The sequence below is a fragment of the Trachemys scripta genome, chromosome 2 (genome assembly GCF_013100865.1).
Source record: "Trachemys scripta elegans isolate TJP31775 chromosome 2, CAS_Tse_1.0, whole genome shotgun sequence".
Classification (NCBI taxonomy): domain Eukaryota; kingdom Metazoa; phylum Chordata; order Testudines; family Emydidae; genus Trachemys; species Trachemys scripta.
Window position 1 is genome coordinate 142,502,932 of NC_048299.1, and position 25,260 is coordinate 142,528,191.

The following is a 25,260-nucleotide window of genomic DNA, read 5'->3' on the forward strand; positions in this document are numbered from 1 at the left end:
TCACTGCTTCATCTCCCCATATGGCGAGCAGATCTCGTACCTCCCGTTCGGTCCATGCTGGAGCTCTTTTGCGATCCTGGGAGGACTCCATGACGGTTACCTGTGCTGATGAGCTCTGCGTGGTCACCTGTGCTCTCCACGCTGGGCAAACAGGAAATGAAATTCAAACCTTCGTGGGTCTTTTCCTGTCTACCTGGTCAGTGCATCTGAGTTGAGAGCGCTGTCCAGAGCGGTCACAATGAAGCACTGTGGGATAGCTCCCGGAGGCCAATAACATCGAATTCCGTCCACACTACCCCAATTCCGACCCGCAAAGGCCGGTTTTATCGCTAATCCCCTCGTCGGAGGTGGTGTAAAGAAACCGGTTTAAAGGGCCCTTTAAGTCGAAAGAAAGGGCCTCGTTGTGTGGACGTGTCCAGGCTTAATTCGGTTTAACGCTGCTAAAGTCGACCTAAACCCGTAGTGTAGACCAGGCCTGAGAAACCAACAGGGCTCAGGCATTAGCCAGGCACCAGGGAGCACAGCAGCACGTGGCTTCAGGCAGCTTGGGCATGGCACTGGTGGAAATGTAGGGCTAGCTTCAGAAAGGGACTTAGGTGCCTAACTGCCACTTTTGGCACCTAAATCCCCAACTCCCCGCTCAGCTGCTGCTGAACCCGACAGTGCTCAGCTCTGGGGGGCACGAGGCAGCCGCTCCTTGGGGATGGGGACGAAGAGGAAGCTGAAGCTGTCAGTGACCAGCACAGCCAGGAGCAGGGGCACTGGCTCTGGCCCCCAGTACCCTGGTCGTCCCAGAGCCAGGCCAACTCCAGAAGGAGAGGAGAGGGCTCCATGGGGACAGACATGTGCTGCCAGGTCCTTTCCTTAGGGACATTCTGGTTCTGCCCCTGTGAGAGGCCCCTGGGCCGAGTCTCCCCTCTGCCTGCAATGGCAAAAGGATTTCAATCCCAGGGATTTTCTAGGCACCTAAAAGTTAGCATTGCAAGGCCTATGTCCCTTTGTGGATCTGGGGTGATCATCCCCCAGCTGAGTGGGGATTTTGAGAATCTCACTGACACCTAAACGGTGGGTTGAGGCACCTTGGTTAAGGTTGTGCAGGACATTGCTAGCAGAGGTAGAAATTGACCCTAGATGGGGGAGGGATAGCTCAGTGGTTTGAGCATTGGCCTGCTAGACCCAGGATTGTGAGCTCAATCCTTGAGGGGACCATTTACAGATCTGGGGCAAAAATCTGTCTGGGGTTGGTCCTGCTTTGAGCAGGGGGTGGGACTAGATACCTCCTGAGGTCCCTTCCAACCCTGATATTCTATGATGGGGGTTTCAGTGCAAGTCCAGCTGAGTGAGCCAAGCTAGCTGAGGAGTGTAAAAATCTGTACACAAAACACCCAAATTAGAAACGGGGTTTCAGTTTAGTCTGTTCTTTCCCCTTTTTCCTCCGTGTTTGGGAACATTCATATGAGCAGCTTTAAACGACCCACAGCCAAGGTTCAGTCTATACAGACAATCAAAAGGCAGAGCAGGTATGATACAAACTGAAGAGAAAAATCACATGAACCCCACAGCCCAACTGGCTTGTCTACAGTGTGGGTCTGTGTATCTCTGCAGTGCTTCCAAGTGTGCGTTTGTATGCATCTGTCGTATACAATATGTGTGTGTAAGTAAGTGTAGGGGTGGGCAAATTGCATCATCAGTGATTTTGTGCGTTCCTGCCGTGCTTTTTGCTTTTGTGTGATTGTACCGCCAATAATTGTGGTGGTGTGTGTTTGTAGCTCTTCAGGAGTGTTCGTTTGTGCCCCTGCAGTGGGTATGTGAATGTAGCTGCAGTGTACAAGGTTTTGCTTGTGTCACTGTCACTCTGCAGTGTATTTGCATACTGATGGATGTGTGCGGCTGAACAAACGGATGTGAGCCAGCCATGAACAAACCGGGGAGGGGGGGGAGGTTCTGGACGAGCCTCCCCAAAGTAGTTGTTGGAGACAGAGCTGGACAAATTTAGGAGTGCAATGGTAGGATGGGTACTTGTGATGATGGGAGGCAGGGTTCACTTCTGGTTCATCTTATGTTCCTAAAAGCTCAGGCTACAGGGTTTCAGCTGGCCACTGGCAGAGGTCAGGAAGGGAAGGGTTTTTTTAATCTCTTTGCTCTGAAGCATCAGCGATGGCCACGGCTGGAGATGGGACACTGGACTGGGTGGGCCAGGCATGGAGCATTCTTTCTCTCCGGTGTTTGGCTGGGCTGGTTCTTGCTCACATGGTCAGGATCTCACTGATTGTCATATGTGGGGCTGGGAAGGAATTTTCTCCCAGGTCAGATTGGCCGGGATCTTGGGGGGTGGAGAGTCACCTTCTGCGGCAGCCTGTGAGTGGGGTTACTTGGCAGGATTATCAGGGTATATCTCATTTAATAATTCCCTGCCATCGCAGGGACCTCAAGCACTGGGGCACCTCAGTCCCTCCTATTCACTGCCTGGGGCACAGCACAGTCTAGTCTCCTGTGGGCTGTAACGCTTGGGTTGTTGGGTAGTGTGGGCATGCTGGGCAGCCTGTGACCCGCTGGTGGCCAGACTTGATGATCTGGGAGTCCCTTCTGGCCTTAAACTCTATGGTTATCTCTGCACTGGGCCCCCGTGACAGGGGAGGGTCCCAGAGCCTGGGCTCCAGCCCAAACCTCAATGTCTCCACCTCAATTTTACAGCCCTGCAGCCCATCCCCCGCCCCACCAGGCCAAGTCAGCTGGCACTGGCCAGCCATGGGTGTTTAATTGCAGGGTAGATAGACCCTGGATATATTGGCAGTAGGTTATAGTGAGTTTGCAGCTATAAGGACAATATATGCTGCTATCTCTGCAGTGTGTGTGTAGCGGTCTCTTATTGTTGTTATATGGGCTCTGTACAATGGGTTAATGGATCATCCCTTAATCAGAGGGCCAGTTCCAGGTGTGCCTTTCACCTGTCCCCTATATAAAGATTCACAGGGGAGTAGTGCTCTGAATAGGCTGTGTGCTAGTAGGCATGTGTTGAAGTGTGTGGTACAGCACAGTGGCTGCTGGTCTTTTGGATTTCCTCCTTTGCCATGGTGTTGTGTTTTGGCATTTGGCCTATATTCATAGGCCTTATCTGGGTAGCAGAAGGTAAGGGGAAATTCTGCCTCTTCCATAAAGCTGTTGGTGTTTTCCTGTGTCCCCATTAACAGCTTCTGCTCTTGCTCCTTTGAGGGTAGTTCTAGGGGACATGGGAAAGCCCCAGAATGTGTTTAAGGCTCTGCTTAAGCAGCCCCTGAGCTGTAAACATGTAACTTCACTACATAATGCAATGTTTGGACCCTCAGTGCTTTCTGCCTCTGTAAATGATTAATGGACCAGCAAGGAGTGGGGGTGGAGCATGCCTCATGCTGGAGTTTGCTGAATAGCTTGGAGATGTGCTGGTGTTTCTGTAGATCAGAGTAAATGTCAACTGAGAACTCCCATGTTGGTGCTGGGGCTACTTCAAAAATAGGCTCTAGAGTGGCTTTCTGCTAATGAAATGACCCCCTGCTATGGGAGTAGAGTTGTCCACCTGCCCACTTAGGCTGATGGGGAAGCTTAATTGGAGAAGCTGCTGGGCTCTACAGTGCAGTTCCAGAGAGTTTAGGGCTGTATGTCTGGGTCTGTTCCTTTAATTAAGGATGGTCTCTAACTTTACTCTTGGCTTTGCATAAAGAGTAAGATGTCAGGGTGGCTTCCTTGGAAAAGGATCCCATTGGGTAGCTGATAAGATTGATCTTCTATTAATACTATAGTGGAAGCTTTAGTCTCCTTAGTGATCTCATCCCCTCCTATTTTTGCAAGCTTGGCTCTATTGGTTTTGCTAGGGCTTGGTTAAAGGAAACCACCTAGCTTCTTGAGCCAGGAAGCTGTTGTCTAACTAGAGCTATGGCGCTTCTAGCTCTCAACAGGTGATATCTCTGTTCAAGGGGGTCCATCTGCTCTGCTCCAAATGGGAGCTCTGAGGAATACTAGCCAGAGAGCAATAGCTGTACCACTTTAAACAACAGGGCTTTGTTCTTTTTGAAGATTTTTATAAGGGTGGGATCCATAGTGGGACTTGGGTACTGCAATGCTGAGTGTCACAGTGTAACCTGTGGGCAGCCTAGCATTCACTTCATTGTCCTTCTGCTTAAAAGCCCAACTTCCACAGAAAAGCACCTGGAGACCCAGAATTTATTCTAAGGATTTTCTGCAAGGATTGCACAAGGTCAAACTTCCTACTCTCCCCCCCCCCCCCAATTAACTTAAGTACCAACTTTATAAAATGATAAACAATTAACATGGCTATTTTATAAGCAACATACTTTATCTTCTGTTTAGATGAACTTGTTTTTTATGTATAACTGGTCAGTCCCCACAAACTCAGAAAGAAGAAACTCCATTACCAAAAGCTTAGGTTGAGTTCACCTGAGTCTGTTAGTCTTTGATCACTAAATGTATAGATTCTGCTGAGTCACGAGCAACATCTTCCCTCCATTTCTTACCCACGAAAGCTTATGCTCCCAATACTCTGGTAGTCTTAAAGGTGCCACAAGACCCTCTGTTGCTTCCAAGTAGCCTTGTAGATCAGGGCCTAAACATCTGTCCCTTGACTAGCTGCCAACTTGCCTCTTGCTGATGTTAGTAACTTGCTGATGACCTTGGTCATGCTGCTTAACCTTGCTGTGCCTCCATCTCCTTAATGAGGCTGAAAATGCCTAGCGCTTGGGGCAATGGCAGATCCTAGAGGGGCTATAGGAAGTGACTGAATGTAATGAGGAGGGAGCTTTGACTCTTCTTGGTATAAAATGCCCCACAATTCTTGGGGATTTCCCTCGGATTGTCAGGGATCTGAGCGGATCAAAGATGGTGAGGCCTAAGCTTAGCTAAGCTCTCTATATAAAAGTAGCTGGATAGCTTAATTCTTGAAACTTTGAACTGTCTTCTCTCCTGACTCAGCTTGATGTTTCTGAATCTCCTGGGCCCTAATGATAGCTCCCTGCTGAGTGGATGTGGTGCAAATGAATCCTCACTAAACAGCAGCTAACCAGGGTGGCTGCAATACTTCCATAGTGGCTGAGTGCTGAATGTGGGCTCTAGAGCATCTGTCAGGGATGGTCAAAATTCTGGACTTTTCAAAAGAAATTGGCAGTGCCTGGTGGCTAAAGGCCGGCTTGGTAAAAGTGACAAGCTGTAAGAACAGCATGCACCTGCCAGATCTGGCCTCTACTGCCCAGAGCTGTATCTGTTTCCTTTCCTGGCTCCTGTGGGCCCTGCAAAGCCAATATTGCTGTGGGAGAGGGAGCTGTATTCTAGTCTGGTTTGTCCTTGGTGCAGCTGGTGCTACCCCTATCTCCAAGGACCCAATTTGAGACTGCCCTAGTGCCCTGAACCAGGCCTGACTGAGTGGGTGGGTGATCAGCACTCTGAATAGCCACCCCCCTCAAATCAGGCACCCATGATCCCAAGTCACTCCCAAAACTGCAGCTGGAGTGGGGGGTGAGTGGGTTAGATGCTGCTTGGGGTGGAATGGACGTGAAACCATCTCAATGCCTGTCCCTGACCTACCCCAAGAGGGGGTGGGAGTGAAATCTCCAATAACTTATTTAATCTCCCCCCTTCTAGCTCTCCCTACAGGAGGCCTTGGCAACTCCCTCCAGCTCCAAAATCCTCAACAACATGCAGCTGGGAATCCACCCGCAGGTGATGAGATCCTCAACATTAACCAAGGTGGGAAATCCCCTTGTGCTTTGAGGAATTTGTGTCTGTGGATCCCTCTGAAATCTGAATGCTGGAATCTCACTTGCTGGGACCAGTTCTGCTCAGGTGTCCATGTCTGTATGACCAGGAATGCCATCTTCCCACCAGCCAGTGTATGCTGTGTACATGTGGGCGGGCTCCCTGCCTCAGCTGAGGCTCTGCTGAGGGTGGCTTATCTCAGCAAGTCTCCAGCAGTGTCTTGGTGTGGTGCAGTGCCCCCAAGTCTGGAAAACCTGAGAACCACCCTGCTCAGCCCATCTCCAGTGGAGGTCTAGCAGCTCTTGCAGGTGCTCTGCTGTCCACACCTGTCTCTAACTCCCCTGGGAGTGGGCAATGGGATGCCTGTGATAACTCAAGCCAGGAGAACAGTGGCCAAAAGAACATCGGACCCAATCCCCCCTGTGGGGGCAAGGGGAAGAGTGTGTTGGATGGAGGAGGGGAGGGTGAGTGGTAGTAACAAAGCCTAGGCAGTGGACACTGCCAAGAAGCAGGCCCATGCTGACTCCTAACAAACAGGCTGGGTGGAGCTTCCTGTCGTCAGGATGCAGGAAATGTTCTGACTCTGGGCTGGCTGCTCACCTAGTGATGTACCTTCCTTCTGAGGCATGGGGTGATTCAAATGACGGGGATTCTCCTACTTCCAGAGCTCATTCCTCCAGAAGCACCAGCGAGCAGCTTCCTGCTGGAGGGAGACATCGTCAAGGTGGTGAGTGACCCTCCAGGGGGTGAATAACAAGGCAGGGTCATTGAGGCCATATCTGCTGTTGTCAGGTCTCTAATCCTGAGCAGGGTGCTGCTGGCAGAACTGGGTCAAGAATTGGGAGCCCTACTGGTGTTCCTGACTGTAGGTCTGTGCATTTGCTACAACAGCATTCAAGCAAGATGCACGCCCTGCCGTGGGGAGAAGGGAAGCACAGAGAAGTAGTCAGCAGGGGCACAGACAGCCCTCTCAACTAGCTTAGTGTCTTGGCTTTCCTTCTAAAATCTCACTAGCTGCAGTGGTGGCAGAGAACAAACTCAATGGAAAACCAGTTCCACCAATGCAGAGATGTTTCACCCCCTTACCTATTGTTTGCAGAGGGCCTGAACAGCCCCATTTGAGTGCTAAATCAGCTATTGTGTGATGACTTAGATGTCAGTATTCACTATCTTCACTGCTCAGAGCATGTAAGAGAAGCAGTACTGATGCTGGTATTACAAAGTGTGGGGTGAAGGACTCCTGAAGATGTGGATGGCTCTGCTGTGCAGGGGGGTGACTGTTCATTTTCCTGCTGTGGGGGGGTTGGCTTCCAAAAGTCTGGGCATGGGGACCAACAGGGTCCTCTGAGCCCTGCTGTGGTCCTGGTAGAAGATAAATTGACATCAAATTATGAAGGAGGAATATAAAAAATCACAAGCATATAGGGATGAAATTGGGAAGACCAAGGCAATAAACAAGACTAAACTAACCAGGGGCATAAGGGTAACAAGAACACTTTACAAATACATTAGAAGCAAGAGGGAGACCAAGGATGAGGTGGTAAGGGGACAATAACAGAAAATGCTGCAATGGTCAAAGTATTAAATGCCTCTTCACACACAAATTAGCAGTAATTGGATTATTAACATGGTGAACATCAGTGTAAATGGGGTAGGATCTGAGCCTAACATAGGGAAAAACAAGTTAAGAATACTTAGGCCAGGTCTACATTACAGACCTAAATCCCTATAACTATGGCATTCAGGGTGTGAAATCCACCAACCCAATCCCCCCTGGAGACAGGGATATCCCTATGGGAGCTGCTCTCCTGTCAGTGTAGTAGCATCTTCAATAAAGTGGCACAGCTGCATCGGTACAGTGTGCTCCTGGACATAAAGACCAACCCCAAAACAAGTTGGCTGTCTTGCATCCTAGAATACTTAAAGAACTGGCTGGAGAGATCTGAGTCATTAACACTTATTTTTGAGAATGTAAAGATCCCAGAGGACTAAAGGGCACAATAATTTCCCCCATCTATAAAAGAGGAATAAGGACAACACAGGGGGATTGTAGACCAGTCAGTTTTTCTTTGGTACCCAGAAAGATAATGGCACAAATAACCAGTTTGCAAGCACCTAGAAGAAAATAGTGATCAGTCAGCATGGATTTGTTAAGAACAAATCCCTGTCAAAGGAGGATTTGAAGTTGGTTTGACAAGGTAAGAAGCCTTGTGAATAGGGATGAAGCAGTAATGTGATATGGTCTCACATGGCCTTCCCATAAACTAAAGCAACATGGCCTAGATGAACCTACCATTAGGCAGGTGCACAACTGATTGGTAAAGTGTACTCAATGCTTCAGAGTCAAGCTGGAAGGGTATATTGAGTGGAATTCTGAAGGGATCTGTCCTGGGTTTAATTCTAATCAATATTTTCATAAATGGTTTGGATAATGCCATAGAGTACACTTAAAATTTGTGCTGGATACCACGCCAAGAGGGGGTTGCAAGCACTTTGGAGGACAGGATTAGAATTTGAAATGATCTTGACATACTGGAGAAACCGTCTGAAAGAAATGGATGAAAGGCAACAAGGACAAATGTGATGTATGACATTAAGAAGGAATGAGTTGCCCCAAATACAAAATGGGATGTGATTTGCCTAGGAAGAAGTAGAGCAGAAAAGGCTCTGGGAGTTGTAGTGGATCTCAAACTTAATGAGTCATCAATGTTTGGTGGCTTGTTGCATTTTGCAACAATATTACATCATTCTGGGATGTATTGGCAGGATTGTTGTAAGCAAGACATGAGAAGTAGCTTTCCACTTTTGGTCAATTTCAGTCATAGGATTTTAAAGATTTAAATCTGAAAATTCAGTGTTGTAATTGTAGGGATCCTGACCAAAAGAGTTGAGATGGTCACAAGGTTGGGGGGAGAGGGGGCACACTGCAGTACCACAACCTCCTACTTCTGCACTGCTGCAGCCCTGCCTTTAGAGCTGGAGAGCTGTCTGCTGCTGGCTGGGAGCCCAGCTCTGAAGGAGAGCTGCTGCCAGCATCAGTGGAGAAGTAAGGATGGTACAGTATGGTATTGCCACCCTTACTTCAGCGCTGCTGCTGGAGGGGCGCTGCCTTCAGAGCTGGACACCTGGCCAACAGCCACTGTTCTCTGGCTGCCCAGCTCTGAAGGCAGCACAGAAGTAAGGGTGGCAATACCATGACTCCTCTAAAATAACCTTGCAACCCCCTGCAACTTTTTTGGATCAGGACCCTGAATTTGAAAAACACTGGTTGCCTCCCCTGTGAAATCTGTATAGTAGTGGCTAAAAGCACACAGAACCAATTTTTCATAGTGGGGAGACTGGATTTCAGTCTGACACGTTTTTCATGGCCACTAATTTGATAGGGCCCTACTGATAAGGCCTCAGCTGCAGTATTGTGTTCAGTACTGGGCACTACATTCCAGGAATGATGTGGACAAATTGGAGGAAGTCCCCAGGAGTACAACACCAATGATATTAAAGGTCTAGAACACATGGGCTTATTTCTTCTAGAGAAGACTGAGGGAGATATAAAGAACAGGCTGATAAAGTGTTCCCCCTAACACTGGGGACAGGACAAGGGGCTTAAACTGTAGCAAGGGAGACTTAGGTTAGACATTGGGGACAAACTTCCTAACTGTCTGGAACAAAATGAACTATCCTATGTTTACCTAGGGAGATTGTGTAATCTGTCATTGGAGGCTTCTTAAGAACCAATTAAGCTAAAACCTGTCATGGGTGGTCTAGATAGTACTTGAGTGCAGGGGACTGGACTGGGATGACCTGTTGAGGTCCTTTCCAACCCTGCATTTCTGTGACTTCAGGGCTTGCCAATACTTCTAGCAAGCCCTCTGCTCAGCTTGAGAATATCTTGCATCCGATTCTGGCTGAAGCAGTGTTCAGCACCAAGGACCTGATGAAAGGGGTGTGTGTGTTGCAATGGGACTAAAACAGTAACCATTTCACAATGCAAACACAGCAGCAATAGAGGGGGGGGCTCTCACTGTAGAGGACATGAGATTGCTTCTCTTTGTGGTTCACTCAGCGTCCTTTCCCTCTGTTCCCAGTACAGTATGTGCAGCTTGCAGCAGCTAGTACAGTTAAATTGTATTAAGTAGCAGCCACTAACTAATCTTGACTGGCTGGTAATGGGTGTTCAGGGAGGAACATAGTAGGGGCACACTCAAACTCAGCAGGTTCCTCTAGTCTTGGTGGGACTACTGGTTGGAGAGTCCAACCCTAGGGACACCTGCCCACCAAACCAGCTTGTTTCTCTTCCTCCTGCTCCAGAGTCCTTTCAGAGTGTTTTCATCTGCAAGCCCAAAATGGCCTAAGAGAAGAGGAACTGTCCAAATTCCCTACATCATCTCCTACAAATATGGTAGGTGGTGTCTAGTGCTCAGAAGCCCTTTCCTGGAGTGCAGGTTCCAGGTCTGGGGTGACCAGCACTAGCTAGAGACCCCCAGGAGAATCCCTGGGGAGCAGAAAGGTGCCTATAACCAGTAACAGTTGGCCTTTGGCACTACAATCCTGAAAGCCCAGAACAAAGTAACCCCCTTGCCTATCTGGCTAGGGTTTCTCTCCCATCCAGCTGTAGGAACAGACTTGCTGCTGCCTGGTCCTCTATGGAAGGAGTTTCACTAGGGACTAATCACTAACTTATCAGACTTCCTACACTAGTTTGGAGCTGGCTTGTCACCAGTTCCGGAGAGCTCCTGTCCCTCCAGGAACCCTGAGTGTTCCACTAGCCACAAAGCTGGATGCTGGAAATGGCCACCTGGTGTTGAGCCACTTGTCTGTTTATATGGCATTACACTGCCCTTGCCACCTGATTACAGTAGCTCCAGCTACTAGAGGGAAATCTGGTAGGGCTAGAGCTCCATGGCTCAGATGGGCTGTAGTGATGCAGGTGAGTCATCTAGGTGACATGACACTGAAGCACCGCTGTTCTCCCCAGACAAGCCTAGTGTGAAGATCATCAAGGAAGCATTTGCAGACTTCGCAAGGTTCACATGCATCAAGTTTGTTCCATACTCGTACCAGAGAGATTTCATCTCTATCATGCCGATGTCTGGGTTAGTATTGAGCCTGAGCAGATAACTTAACTGCCTCCAAGGTAGTGCAGTAAAACCTCTCGCTTGCTTCCTGCTCGTGCATCCAGGCTTTACCTTGTGGTTGTCCCATGCTGCCTAAGCAAACTCCTCTTTGGCTGGTATCAATCAACCCCTCATCTGAAGTTTGATTCCCCTCCAGTAAAATTCCTGAAGCAAGCCCCAGCTTCTCCTAAGAAGCTGGGGAGCAGCGCAGAACTCTCTGCTGGAGAGAGAGCTAGCAGAGACTCACTGGTGCTGTCCTACAACCCCCTGCTAGCCAGCAGCAAGAACATCATCTGGGCCCTTTAGCACCAAAACATGGGTTCCTCCTACTTGAGCTGTAGGAGAAGTTGTAGCCTCTTATCCTCTGGACAAGACACTGGAGGGGGCCATGATGCTCCTAGCCAGTGTAACATCCCTCTTCTCCCAGGTGAAAGCAGCCCATCCAACATGCTGGAAGTATTCAAATTCAGCAGGGACTGAACTGGGGAGCTTGGCACTGAAAGCACAACTGAAGTGCCTGAGCAGCACCCCCCCCCCCCCCCCTAGGTGGATCTTCCAGTGCCAAGGTGATCCCTGCAGTCCTAGGAACTCCAGTCTAATCTCTTTTCCCCAGCACAGGAGCCCTCAGCTGTCTTTCTGCTCATGTAACCCCTCCCCCTCCTAGCCCCCAAGCTCTTGGGCAAAGAGCTTGCCAGCCATGTGACCGAGCAAGAGGTACCATGGATGGGGTGGAGGTGGCTCTGTTCCCTGAGCTGGGTCAGCAGAACTCCTCCTGAGCTGAATGGCAAAGCTGTCAGATGGGGCAACTTCTCCAATGCCAGGACAATCTCTAGCTTGACACTGCCCCTTCTGGCTTGTATAGATGCTACTAGTGCCCAGACTGGACCTGTTTGAAGTTCAGATCCTGCCCTTGGTGGGATTTACACTGGTATAACCAAATCAGGGCAGTTCCTGATGAGTGGAAGCTGCATGGATGGACTAAGTTCTGCAGCCTCCAGCTTTCCTGCCTTAGTCACGTTGCAGGGGCTGCTCTGCTTGGCAGTGTACCCCCTCCCCTTCCCTGAACATCTGTCTTTGGTTCACACTAGGTGCTTCTCCAGCGTTGGACGCACTGGTGGGATGCAGGTGGTCTCCCTAGCACCTGCTTGCCTCAGAAGGGGGAAAGGGGTGACTCTGCACGAACTCATGCATGTGGTGGGTTTCTGGCATGAGCACTCCAGGGCTGACCGGGACAAGTACATTAGCATTTCCTGGAACGAAATCTTGACTGGTAAGTCCTCCCCTCTGCTGCCCATTCCAGATGAGCTCTCCTGAAAGCAACCAGTGGCTTGGAGAAAGATATTGCAGAAGTTGGAAGTAGCTTGTTTCCACTCTGTACCTCCATAGCTGATCAAATGTATTCCTTTGGGGAAAATGGAGGGAGTCTCCTTCTAACCCCACTGCTAACACAGCCCACATGCCCACTGCTGGACACCTGGGATCTCCAGTGTAGGATGGTGGTATTGCATGTAGAAAGAAACTCCAGTTTCCTTTGGGTGGGAGTACATGTGCGGAACAGATTCCAAAACCTGGAAACACATCAATAGGAGATGCTGGACTTTAGAGCCTTTCATTAAGAACCAAAGCCACTTAGAATAAGCATTGCCCCAGTCTAACAGACCAGGAGGGACTATCTAGATACCAAGCAATCAAAGTAAAAAAAAAAAAAAAAATTAATGTCATGCCAATTTAACTGCATCCCACTGGTCTCTTGTGCCACGAGGGACCAGAAGAGCTGCAATTGTACAAGGCAAAACTGATGCCCTTCCAAGTGCTGCTGCTGTGCAGAGGGTACTGCAAGTCCCAGTCCATTTTCCATGAGGCTAGGGGACTAGGCTGTTGGAGTAGATCTGTTACACTCCTCTTGCCTTACAGGTTTTGAAATTAACTTCATGAAATCCTGGAACAGCAACATGTTGGTGAACTATGACTATTCCTCAGTCATGCACTATGGCAGGTAAGCCACGCATGCACACACAGCTCCTGAGGCTGCCAGCTTGTTCTCCAGAACTTCTGTTCTCAGTTAGCTTTTAAGGATGCAAGTAGAAACCACTCTTAAATGTGGAAGGAGTGTAAACCAATGCAGTGGTGCCTGCCTGAGTCTGCAGAGAGCCCAAAATAGTTGAGGGGCAAACTGCCCCATTCATCCAAGATATTGACTCGGGTTCCCAATGATTATAACAGTGCTAACTATTTCACTGCTATCAAAGCATATAAAAGTCATGTTCTCTCAGCTGCAAATGGCATGTCACATTAGTGTCATGAATGGGTGGTGCTTGAGAGGGAGCCGCCTCTCTATCAGAGCCAGGAATAGTGTCTCCTTCAGGAACAGAAGGAGAATAAGGAGGCTTCTAACAGCCTCTCCAGTTACCTTGCCTGGTATTCTGAAGCTACCTTTTCACCACTACACTCAATGTAGGACACGTTGCTTGGAAGATCGCTGCTTCTCCATGAACTACTTGGCCTCCTGACAAATTATTCCTCATGTCTTAATTCTAGGTATGCCTTTAGTATGACTGGCTTGCCCACCATCATACCACTCTCCAATCCTTATGTTGCTCTTGGCCAGAGGTGGAATCTGAGCAGTTCAGACATTGCCAGAGTCAACAAACTCTACAAATGTTCTCCGACTCTGACAGAATCAGGTAGGGAGGAGCTGGTGCCTTCTGTGCCTAAAGGGCTCCCCTGGTGGAGGGCCATGGTGCATTGTGGGGGCAGTAATGCTTCTAAGCACTTTGGCACAAACCTTTTGTAAGTATCTGGGGAGTGGGTTCTCTCCTGTAGGAACAGCTAGGTTTGGGGAGGTGGTAGGGCCTGAAGGGGAAGGGGTGGTGCAGGATCAGGGCCCACATCAGAATGGGGGGTATGGATGCACTCTGGATTACAGTGGGTAACTATCTGCAGAACAGATGCTTCATTAGCCCATCCTATAGAAGTAGTAACATGCACTGGGCATTAGAGTGCACTGCAGCCATCCTTGGCATGTTGCATAGCATGACAGTTGAGACAATGTAGGTGCACAAATGGATCCTCTGCTAAACAACTTCTTTCCAGAAAGCCCAACTGAAAGTACTACCCAAGAGAATATAATGGACTTCCTCTCTAACAAGCTGGAACCTTGCCCAACAGAAGGGGTGGATACTTTGATTTCCCCCTCTCCCACTGCAGGAGCTGCCTCTCCAGGAACCAAACCCCCTGAAACAGTCCAATCTGCAAGGAGGCCCTCTAGCCAAACGACAAGTGCGCCCACAGCAGGGACGGAGGAGCTCCTGGGCAGAACTGCAATGGATGGTGAAGGCCTAAATGTCTCACTGGCTGAACACCCCATAATGGAGTCAGAGATATTTGAACCTACAAGGCTGTCTACCCATGGCATAACTTATCTGGAGGCTACTGGGAAGCCCCCTCCACCTCACATGGAAATGGGGACTGTAGGTGCTCAGGGGAAACCTCTGATTCCTACAGGGGAAACTTCAGTCCTGGGAATTGCTTCCATTAAAGAGCCTGACTTTACTACAGTAATGGCCCCTCCTGCTTGGATCTCAGAAGTGACAAGTCACCATGGGAAGACAGCAGAGGGAATAGGTACTACTAAAATTCCTACAGATGCTCTTGCAGGGCTTGAATTCCCAGAACTGGTATCTCCTGCAAGAGTAGCCCCTGTGGAGACAGGGGACACTAGGCCAAGTGATGTGGGAATAGTAGAGACTACAAGCATCCAAGGAACAGAGCTGGACTATCACTCTACCTATCTGGTACAGAAGGGGCCCTCTCCAGCAACTGAAGTTGGAGTGGTGACCTTGTCTTCAGACCAAACACAGTCTCTGGAGAGTCAAACTGAGTTGGCCACAGCAGAGATCACCAGCCCCTCAGAAGAGAGTTTAGGGACCTATACAGCACCCCCTGAGCAAGTACATGCCACAGAAACCCCACATCCAACCAGCACAGAGAAATGGACCATGAACCTAGCCAGACTGAGAGCCAAATCCATAACCACCATCACACCCACCAGGACCAGGTCTGCCACAACTTGGGAGACTCTCACTGTGCAGTATGCTACAGAGCAGACTTCTCTGCTACCCCCTGTACAGAACAGGACCAGCAGCCCCACTAAGCAGGGAAACCAGTCTGTCAGCAGCCAGGCATACAGCCTAGGGAGTCATGAGCAAAGCACCATTGCCATTCCTAACAGTGGCATTACAGAGACTGAGCCCACAGAAGTGGTGCAACCTACATCATTAACTACCTCCTTTGAGAGGGTTCAGAACCACACAATTTACCCAGTGGACATAAGAGTGCATGGGGCCACAACTAGGCATAAAAAAGGTACAGCCTTGTCTTCATCAGGAATGGAAACCTCCTATAGAGCACCTCCAACAAAAGCTACCACCTCCATGGAGACCCAAACTGAGGTGGGATTTGTTGAAGCCACAAAAATCAAAGCCAGCCACCAACATGGATCTCCTAGCCTAACAGAAGGGACTTACTTTCCAGTGACCAAAGTGAAAGATGCTGAGTATGCTACAGAAGCAGAGACCCTTCCAGCAGATTGGGGCTCCCAAGCCTCTGAACCAGCTGAGTTTGGTATGCAAGCAACTAAAACCAACCACAGAAATAGAGAGAGGGTACACACTAATGCATTATTTCCTGTTGGAAGAACGTCACCCACAGCAATTGGACCCACATACACAACACCCTCTCCGGGGGCTTCTGAAAACCCAATAACAAACCCACTCAATGCAGGACCTGCAGAAGCCACAAGAAGTGAAGCTAGAAACCAAGCTACCTTGTCCACTGGAAGCTCACCTGAGATGTGGGTACAAGAAGCCAGTAACACTCCTCCAAACAGAAGGCAAGAACTAACTTATACACCTGCTTCTGTGTTAACAGCCTCCACAGCAACTGAACTTAAATTCATGGAACATCCTACAAGGGAAGCATCAGGCCTGGAAATTCCAGTGGCTCAAGCCAGCAGACCAAGTGAGATGGTAATGACAGGAGTCTCTCCTGCTTGGACTGAAGCTAAAGACCAATTTAGCTCTTCTGCAACAAGGGAGGCAATGCTGTTTCCAATTAGCAGTGATACAGAAAAGGGGTATTCTCCCCAGATTATCCAGTCTCCAGAATCTGCCAGCCTACCTGAAGTGGAGATAAAGGAACACAGAGTCAGTTCCAGAATAGGAGCTGGACTAGTCACATTTATCCCTCCACAGTCAAGGTCAAGGACTGCACTGGTGCCATCTATAGAAATGCCTGAGCTGACAGTTCCTGAGAAACTGACCCCTGTCTATACTGAACCCACAACTAACCAAGCCCAAACTGGCATAAAAAATACCAGTCTCACCTTAGTGGGTGAGATGCCTTCCTTACAGATCAAGCCCCCCAAAGCAGCATTCCCTACAGAGGGACCCTCACGGCTGCAGGCTTCACCACAGACGTTCAGCTCAATTGAACTAAGACTTAAAACTTCAAGTAAGCAACAAATGCATGCAGGTGTGACTTATGGGGAAAGCCTGACACCTCTGGAAGGGAGCCCTACAGCTTCCATTGCTGCATGTGAGCTGTGCCGTTCTACAAAAGCTCTTACCGTTCAAGCTCCTGAGACGCCTACACAGAGATCAGAGGAAGCTAAAGGAAAAACCTTCCCTCTCCCCCTGGGATCAACACTGCCTGCAGAAAATGAAACCTACATGAACCCTTATGACATGGAGATGTCAGAGAGCCATGCAACTGAGCTACAAACTACAGAAGTGTCATTCGCTCAACCGCCTCACTCTATCCATGTAGAAGGAACAAGCTTTCCCATGGCCAACCCATCAGAAGCTGTGAACGCTCCACTGCTGGGCACTTCTGAGACACCAACCACTCACTCCATTCTCACCTGGGAACCCATAGCCCAAGTAGGGTATAGAAAGCAAATGATGACTCAGTTCCCAAACACAAGCCCATTGAATGCAGAGCATATGACTAAAATAGCCTCTTTGGAGGCCACAGCTGAGTCTGGGCTTGTGGAAACTACTGGCATGGAAGCTAAAGAACATGGCTCTCCAGTAGAGAGAACCTCCCCTCCACCAAGTGAAACCCCAGAAGTAACATTCCTTCCAGAGACTTCAACAACCAACTCAGCTGAAATGGGTGTTCAGGAAGCAATAAGCACCCACAGAAAGAGAAGCAGATGGGTCAGTCACACCACTCACTCCATAGAGAGACTTCCACAGGCTGCAACTGAACCCACATATGTCATGGTCTCTGAGGAACCTGGCAACCCAACAATCAGCCCAGACTATCAGACTGCAGAAGTGATCAGCACAAACACTGGAAATGAGCTGAGATTATCAGTATCCAGCAGCAGAACTGGTATAGGAGCCCAAGAATTCAAAGGTGAGCCCAGGAGGGAAGGAAGAAGACCCAGCCCTACACTCCCTTCTCTGGGAAGAATAGAGTCCCTAGAAGTGGTGCCATCTCTCAAGAGCAAAGTCCTGCTCCTTCAGGGAAGTAGGCTCAGGAAAGGCCTGTTCCCCTTGAAACAAACCCAGCCATTTCTGGGAATGAAATCTACTGAATCGGTGATGACCACAGAAGAATCTCCACTTCTCCCTGAGACCTGGCAGCTGCACCAGGCACAGACTGGCTCCAATGTTCCTGCTATGCTTTCCCCAAGAACAGAGCAGGCCACAGGGGCTCATTCTGCTAGGGAGGAGACCTCTCCGCCCCCTCCACAACTGACTCCTGCCTCCCCTGAGTCAAACAAGCTTATGAGCTACAGAGAAACACATGCCACACGCCTCCATGGAGAGGAGGCTGTGCCAAGTATCTCCGCTCTAGAGAGAGCTCCCTCAGCAAGAACTGCCAGTCACATCCCCCACCCTCAAGAGCCCTGGGGGAGCAGGACAAGCCACCCGGTTGGAATGGGAGTACAGGAGGCTGAGAGCTATAGAAAGAAAAGTAGTGAGTACAGGCATGCTCTTGCTCCTGCCAAGGAGAGAGCACCTGCAGTAACTGAACTGTCTTGTACAATGGTGCTGGTTGCAAAAGCAATAGAGGATCAAGGGATGGAGATAGGAACGGAAGGTAGAGAGCAGTCTGCTGCCCCTACAACAGAGGGACTGGTACCTGTGGACACTAAAACAATAGAAGGCGTGTATACCTTTCCAGAGGCACTTGGGACTCAAACCACTAATGCAATTGAGGTGGTGGGTACAAAAGAAGCCCCAAATAGCCCCAGAAAAGGGGGCAGAGGAGGAATTTCTAGGCTGACTCCCACTGGAATGCCAGCAGCAGCAGTTGAGAAACACTTGGCACCTTCAAAAGTAACATCTGCCACAGGGCACCTTGAGACCCAATCCATCAGCCCCACTGAGTTGGCAAGGATGAAAATCCCATTCAGCCAAAGGAAAGCTTGTTTGACAACAAAAGAAATTAACTTGCCAGTGACTGAAGTGGCATATGGACAATTCCTGGAGGTTCTGACCAAAACCACTACCCAAGCTGTCCTGGGGCTGCAAGAAGTCCATAAGAGCCCTAAAAAGCAGGGTAGGGCATCCATGCCTGTAGAGGGAACTAAAGCCACATATGTAATGGCCTCTCTAGAGACACCTAAGGCCCCAGTAACAAATCCAAGCACTGGGACTGCAAATACTACAAGCATTGGTGCTAGTCTCCACGATACCTCACATGTTCTCAGCATATCAACTGAGATGAATGTGCAAGAAGCCACAAGCAGCCATGGACTGAGAAAGGGAGGACACCCCTACACTGTCACTCCTGCTGGCACGTGGCCTGTAACAAGGGAGTCAGAACATAGAGGGCATCCTACCAAGGAAACCCTTGTTCAGGAGACCCAATCCATCAGCCCACATTGGAGAGGGGCTACAGAAACCACTTCCACTCAGACCAGAACCCAAACCCTCTCTAACACTGAAGAGGGAACTCCCATTGCAGACACTGCTACTGAAGTTGTGCATCCCACCAGGGTAATGCTGCTTCTGGAGGCTCCTGAAAATAAGACTGTTGGCCTAAGAGAGGTGGAAAAGGAAGAAACTAGTAGTTACAGAGAGGAAGGTGGTCTGTCTACTACCCATCCTCTGCCTTCAGATACCCTAAGCACTGAAACTGAGCAAGTGCAGTCTACACAAGTAAATGAGCAGATGCTTCCTGAGAACTGGCCCACCAGGCGCCCTGAACAGGGGACAAGCAAACCAACAACTAACACAACCCAAACAGGTGGAGAATATACCAGTCTACCCTCAATGGGTGGGGTGCCTTCCCTAGAAGCTGTGACACATTGGTTTGATCTTGCAGAGGGAATTTCATTGCAGCAGGCTTCACCCCACCAAACTTTCAGCCCAATTGAATTGCAAATCAAAACTATAAGCAGCCAAGAAACACCTGCAATGATCCTCCACAGGGAAGAATATGGCCAAACACCTATGCCCACAGAAGGGACGCAACCTGCCAAAATGAAAGCTTTAGATCTACTAGGGCTTTTTACAAAGACTGTATCCCCACAGTCTCCTGAGACCCCAACACCAAGACTAGAGGAGGTCAGTGTTCTCCACAGAAAGAGAGGCAGAGGAAAACCCTCTCCTCTCTCCATAGGAACAACGCTGTCTGAAGAAAATGAGACTTACATAGCATCTTCTACCAAGATAGCACTTGGTATGGAAGCTTTGGCAGGTCAAACCACCAGCCAAACTGAGCTGGAAATTACAGAAGTTTCACTAGTGCAACTGCTTGGCTCTCCTACACCTGTGGAGAGAACTAGCTTTCCAGGGGCTGAGGCAACAGAAGCTGTGCATAAAGTTCCCAGCAACGGTACAGAGACTCAAAACATACTCCCAGGTGAGACCAGGGGACCAATTCCAACAGCAAGGACTCCACCTGCAGGAACTGAAGCCACAAGACCATCTTATTCCACCACAGTGAAGGTTGCTGAGACCCCTAGCAGTCCAAGTGAGAGGAGGGGGTACACAGCTACACATGGCTATAGAAAGAAAAATGGAGAACAAGCCTATACCCAGTCTATTAGAAGCATGTCTTCTGCAGGAAGTGACACCACTCCTACTAGTCCCTCCCTGTGGCCTCCCTACTACCAAACTGCACTGGCTTCCACAGAGCCTGTGAAGACTGAAATGGAGTCTGGGGCAACATCTCCTGTTGGAGGAATTCCATCTAGAGAAGTGGAACCTACCTATAGTGGCTCTTCTCTTGATACCCAAACCCCAAGCCCACTAGCAGGGGACAAAGGCAGGAAATACATGCTCTCTGCTGATGGAGGTGTAATACCAGTGGGTCACTGGGATGTGAGAAATGCAATCTCTGCCCTAGAACAGGACTCAAGTCTATCTGAGAAACAGGCTATCAACACCACCAGACTGGCCAATGGTGAACAGTCAACCCCCCAAGCACAGGTTCACCGAGAGAGCACTACCACCAGCTCTACAGTGGGAGTGATGCCAACCCCAGGCACTAAAGAAGCACATGGCATAAAAGTGACTCAGTTGAAACAGGCTTTTCGAAAGCACCCCAGTGACCTGTTTGCAGTGGACCCAGAGCTCCTACACCTTGTTGGCAAGAGGTCCTTGCCAGATACAGGTGAAAGCCCAGCCCTGCCCCATGACAGCAATCCAGATCTCAAAGTGATTACTCTGACCCATGGGGACACACAAATGCAGAGTCCCCTGCTCTCAAATACCCTAAAAAAACTAAGGGCAAAGGTTCTAGAGGCATTCCAAAAGCAATGCACCCTGTTGCCAGAGTTTCACATGTCCTCTGTCACTGGATTATATCCAGCTGCAAAAGAGATCAAAAGTGTTCCTTGGCTTGAGACCAGTACCTCTGATTCTGCTCCTGACTCTAAGCATGGGGTCTTTAGACCTAAAGAGCTTCTCTTGGGCAGGAAAAAGGCAACTAGCTTGGCTCCATTCCTGCTTTCTGCCAAAGCAATGCAGGCAACAGCACCCCCTGCCATGGACAAGCCTATTGCAGCTCCTCTTCCCAGGAGGCAGTCTGGCTCTGGTAAACATGCCCATCACATCCTACCAGCTCCAAGGACTACAGTGCAGCCTGGTTGGCAGGTCTGTGACTTTGAAAAGGACTTGTGTAGCTGGCAGCAGAGTGATACTGATGACTTTGACTGGATACTTGCTGGGGAGAGACCTGCTAGATCAGCAATTGGTGGCAACCTCTCTGAAGAAACCCATTCTCCTCCCTCCAGGGGTAAGTTCTGCTATCTCTTGGCAGGTCTCTCAGCAGTGGGGTGGGAGTAACTGTGTGCCATGGGATCCAGGAGTGGCCTGGTTAACCAGCCCTTGTGGGGAGCAGGCTAGGTACCACATAAGACATGAAGCCTTATCAGCCGAGTCATGGAGTCCAATACCGGGGAGTCTGCATTGGGACAAACTGGTGTCCACGGCCATGGCAGCCTCCCCTTCTGGTGACTGGCAGTCCTTTCACCAGGAGGAAAGGAGCTGTGCCAGACTGGGCATGCTGCCCTCTGACTAGCCCTGCTTGGCTGACTAATAGCAGGGAAAGCTCCTCCTAGAGCAAGGGAAAGGTCCCTCTTGTATGAGGGCTGGAAGTGCCCAGCCTTGCACTTGGTTATAGGCCTGGGAGGACCAAAGTAGCTGGTACAACTCAGGCATATTCTGACCCCAGTCCTAGCAGTGACTTTTTGAGAGCATGGAATCTGAGCAATGGAAAGAGAAGGGACTCTAACAAAACCCTAGAGTCAAGTAACCCAACTAGCCTCTGACTCCCATTTCTGAAGAACAGAAGTCTTAAGACCACACATTAGAAAGCAGGGTGTGGAGTCTCGCTCCTGAGACTTTCCCAGGGGGCCTCTGGCAAAACGTGTGTGTACCCTAGGCAAAACCAGCAAAGATCAGTGACAGACTTGGAACACCAACTCTATGTTCTGAGGCTTTCATGCATTCTAAAGAAATGCAAGGCATGAGCCACCCCTAACTTCCTTTGCAGCTCACTTAATAGCTAAACCTTAGTGTCCCTGGGGAGCAAACAGCGCTAACATGGACAGATACCCTCTATGGGTGTTTACCTCTCCAAATGGAATGGGACTTCCACAGTATCCATATACTCAGCCCACCACAAGCCAGGAACTAGACTCCTGAAAGCCTAACCCTAAAGCCATTTGGAGGATGCAAATTGTCACTTCTGGGATACAAAACCCTTAGCCCCATACATGGCTGAACTACCAGCTCTTCCATGTACCTTGTTCAATCTTGTATACATGCACTGACATCTGAGCTGTCTGCCCCTCCCCTGTTTAGGGAATTTCTTCCTACCATGGTAGCAAGCAATCAGGGAGGATTACTACATTTGATTCAACTTGTCTTCCACCAGGCGGTTACATCTCCCTGAAGTCCCCTTCTGCCAGACAAACCACAGGACATAAGACTTCTCTAATCAGCCCCATCCTGCAAAGGCTTGGATGCATCCACTTCTGGTACAGTCCCCTGGGCTCTGTCATGGGTAAGCTTGGCCTTGTGCCTCTGACAAGGCTTGAGAGAATGTAAGACTGACTAAATAATACACTGGCAGCAAGCTCAGTCTTAAGCACCTGCTCTGACATCCTGGCTGAGGGCTCCCCGCTGGGGAAAGGAGGTGGGGCAGGACTGGCCCCTGAATTCTGAGCACAGCACTGCATGGCTCTGTCTGGAGCTGTAACAGATGCTTCCCATATTGGGCCTTTGGAAAAGCTCCCCCAGAGCCTAAGCCTGTGTCTAGATCAGTGGCTTTCAAACTGTCAGGACCCCAAAGTGGGTTGTGACTCCCTTTCTAATGGGATCACCAGGGCTGGCGTTAGACTTGCCGGGGGCCAGGGCTGAAGCCTGAGCCCCACTGCCTTGGCTTCAGCTTCAACCTTGGGTGGCAGGGCTGAGGTTACAGGCCCCCCCCCCACCTGGGACTGCAGCTTTGGTCCCCCTTCTGGGGGCCATGTAGTAATCTCAGTTGTCAGATGGAGGTCACGTTGTGATGAAGTTTGAGAACCCCTGGTCTAGGTGATCCAGAGAGCCACCATGTATCCCATGCACACACCGAACAGCAAAAAGGCATCGTAAGTGCGTGGTATGTCTAGTGGTGGCCACTAATACTAGTTAAACACTAGCAGTTTATACCTGAGCTACAACATGGTGGAAGTGACTATTCCCATGAACCAAAGTAGCCCATAACTCTCAGCTACAGGGTGCTTTAGGGAGGGGGACACAGACCATGTTTGGTTTGTTACTGGCCTTTATCAGCCTCTATAGCCCATTGGCACTAGTTGCTTGAATTCTCTCTCCAGGCACAATAAACATCTATATCAAGTTGACAGATGCCCCTGAGTGGCACAGAATCTGGTCTGCCAAAGGGCAGCAAGGCACAGACTGGCATCAAGTAGGCGTGGAGGCCTCTGAGTCACAGAAGCTGCAGGTGAGAGCCCCTCTGGGTTGGTCTTAAGTCTCAGCTATTCTATTCTATCTCTGGGTGGGGAGGGAGGAAGCCATGTGGTGATCAGGAGGCTCTTTAGGAAGATGCCTGGTAGCTTCAAGGGGAAAGGCTGTGCCCACTCTGTGCTGTCACCTACAGATCCTCACTGGAGAAGGCTGCCGGAACTAGGTATGTGCCATAAACACCAACACTTCCTGCTGTTGGCACTCCTGGAGCCCAACTCAAAGCCACAATCTACTGACCTCTCTCCTCCTGCAGGTGATGGTGGAAGGTGTCATTGGCCCAGACGCAGGGAGTGATGTTGGCATTGATGACCTGTCTGTCTGCGGGGCAGAGTGTCGGGGAGGCTGTGACAAGCTGATTCATTGACATGAAAAGTGAAATGAGCAACCAACTAAATAAACATTTTAAAGTGCAAAATGCCCCAGAGTCTTTCATGGGGCTGGACTGATCAAACCTTGGTCAACGTGGGCTCATGTGCCAGCACCCTGGAGAGGTCTGTGTGCTCACTGAAGCTTGAGTTTCTGACCACTGGGTGGGTGGCCCTGGGAGGAAGGTCAGCTGGGCTCTTAGATGGGGAAGGTGGTGCTTTGGCACTCAGCTGAGTGGCTCATCTCCTCAGCCCTTGGGGAAGCACTGCAGGGGTTGGACTCATTGCTGGCATAAGGCGCAATTAGACCTGGTTCAGCTCTTTCCATTTCATCCTTTTTAAACACACTACAGTGGGGGGAAATCTTCCTCTTCCTAAAAATGTTCAGCTTTCAAAAGGGTGGGTGAAAATCAACACATGCCTACAGAGTGCCTCAGTTCTACTCAAACTGAACTTCTTGGGGCGGGGGGGAGAGACAAACTGGCCTCTTGCCCAGATCTAGAGCTGTCTGAGAGCATGGGTAGCTAGCCTAGCTTCAGGCCCGTCATGTTGGAGTGGGACCTGTCAGAGGCAGGCTTGGCTTGTTGCCTGCTCAGAGCAGTGAGCTAGCCAATGCTCCAACCCCCTGCAGGCATTGCTCACATCCCTCTGCCATTGTTCAAGGCTGCTTGCACACCGCGATACTCCAACAAAAGGCAAGAGACCTGGCCTTGTCTCGTGACTAGCTCCAGTTGGAGTGTAAACAAGTTAGTTAATATAGAGGGACTGGCACCAGAATAGCTACAATGTTTTCATAGACATTAAGGTCAGAAGGAACCATTATGATCATCTAGTCTGACCTCCTGCACAATGCAGGCCACAGCATCTCACCCACCCCTGTATCAAACCTGTCTGAGCCATTGAAGTCCTCAAATCATGGTTTAAAGACTTCAAGGTGCAGAGAATCTTCCAGCAAGTGACCTGTGCACTACACTGCAGAGGAAGGCCCAAAAAAAAAAAACCAGGGCTTCCGCCAATCTGCTCTGGAGGAAAATTCCTTCCTGACACCAAATATGGTGATCAGCTAAACCGTGGGCAAGACTCACCAGCCAGACACCCAGGAAAGAATTATCTGTAGTAACTCAAATCCCACCCCATCTAACATCCCATTACAGGCCATTGGGCATATTTACCACTAGTAGTCAAAGATGAATTGCTAAAATTAGGCTATACCATCCCCACCATAAACTTATCAAGTTTAGTCTTAAAGCCAGATATGTCTTTTGCCACCACTGCTCCCCTTGAGAGGCTGTTCCAGAATCATAGAATATCAGAGTTGGAAGGGACCTCAAGAGGTCATCTAGTCCAACCCCCTGCTCAAAGCAGGACCAATTCCCAGCTAAATCATCCCAGCCAGGGCTTTGTCAAGCCGGGCCTTAAAAACCTCCAAGGAAGGAGAGTCTACCACCTCCCTAGGTAACGCATTCCAGTGTTTCACCACCCTCCTAGTGAACTTCACTCCTCGGATGGTTAGAAACCTTCATCTAATTTCAAGTCTAAACTTCC

General features: G+C 49.6%; 1 protein-coding gene across 1 annotated transcript; it reads left to right on the top strand.

Annotated features, from left to right (window-relative positions):
- Positions 1 to 6,382: 6,382 nt before the first annotated feature.
- ASTL (astacin like metalloendopeptidase) lies at positions 6,383 to 23,714 on the top strand. Its single transcript, XM_034759530.1, has 10 exons — positions 6,383 to 6,469; positions 10,051 to 10,141; positions 10,718 to 10,835; positions 11,945 to 12,126; positions 12,771 to 12,852; positions 13,395 to 13,540; positions 20,940 to 21,113; positions 22,257 to 22,385; positions 23,200 to 23,327; positions 23,604 to 23,714. Exons 1-10 carry the CDS (start codon positions 6,383 to 6,385, stop codon positions 23,712 to 23,714), a joined length of 1,248 nt encoding a protein of 415 aa, XP_034615421.1.
- Positions 23,715 to 25,260: the final 1,546 nt, after the last annotated feature.

What these genes read in the sequence shown, in the direction of transcription:
- ASTL (XM_034759530.1), top strand. Translation starts at nt 6,383, where the DNA reads ATGACGGGGATTCTCCTACTTCCAGAGCTCATTCCTCCAGAAGCACCA. An exon ending in TCTATCATGCCGATGTCTGG is followed by an intron (nt 10,836 to 11,944) that starts GTTAGTATTGAG and finishes GGTTCACACTAG; the next exon opens with GTGCTTCTCCAGCGTTGGAC. An exon ending in TCCGACTCTGACAGAATCAG is followed by an intron (nt 13,541 to 20,939) that starts GTAGGGAGGAGC and finishes ACATCCTACCAG; the next exon opens with CTCCAAGGACTACAGTGCAG.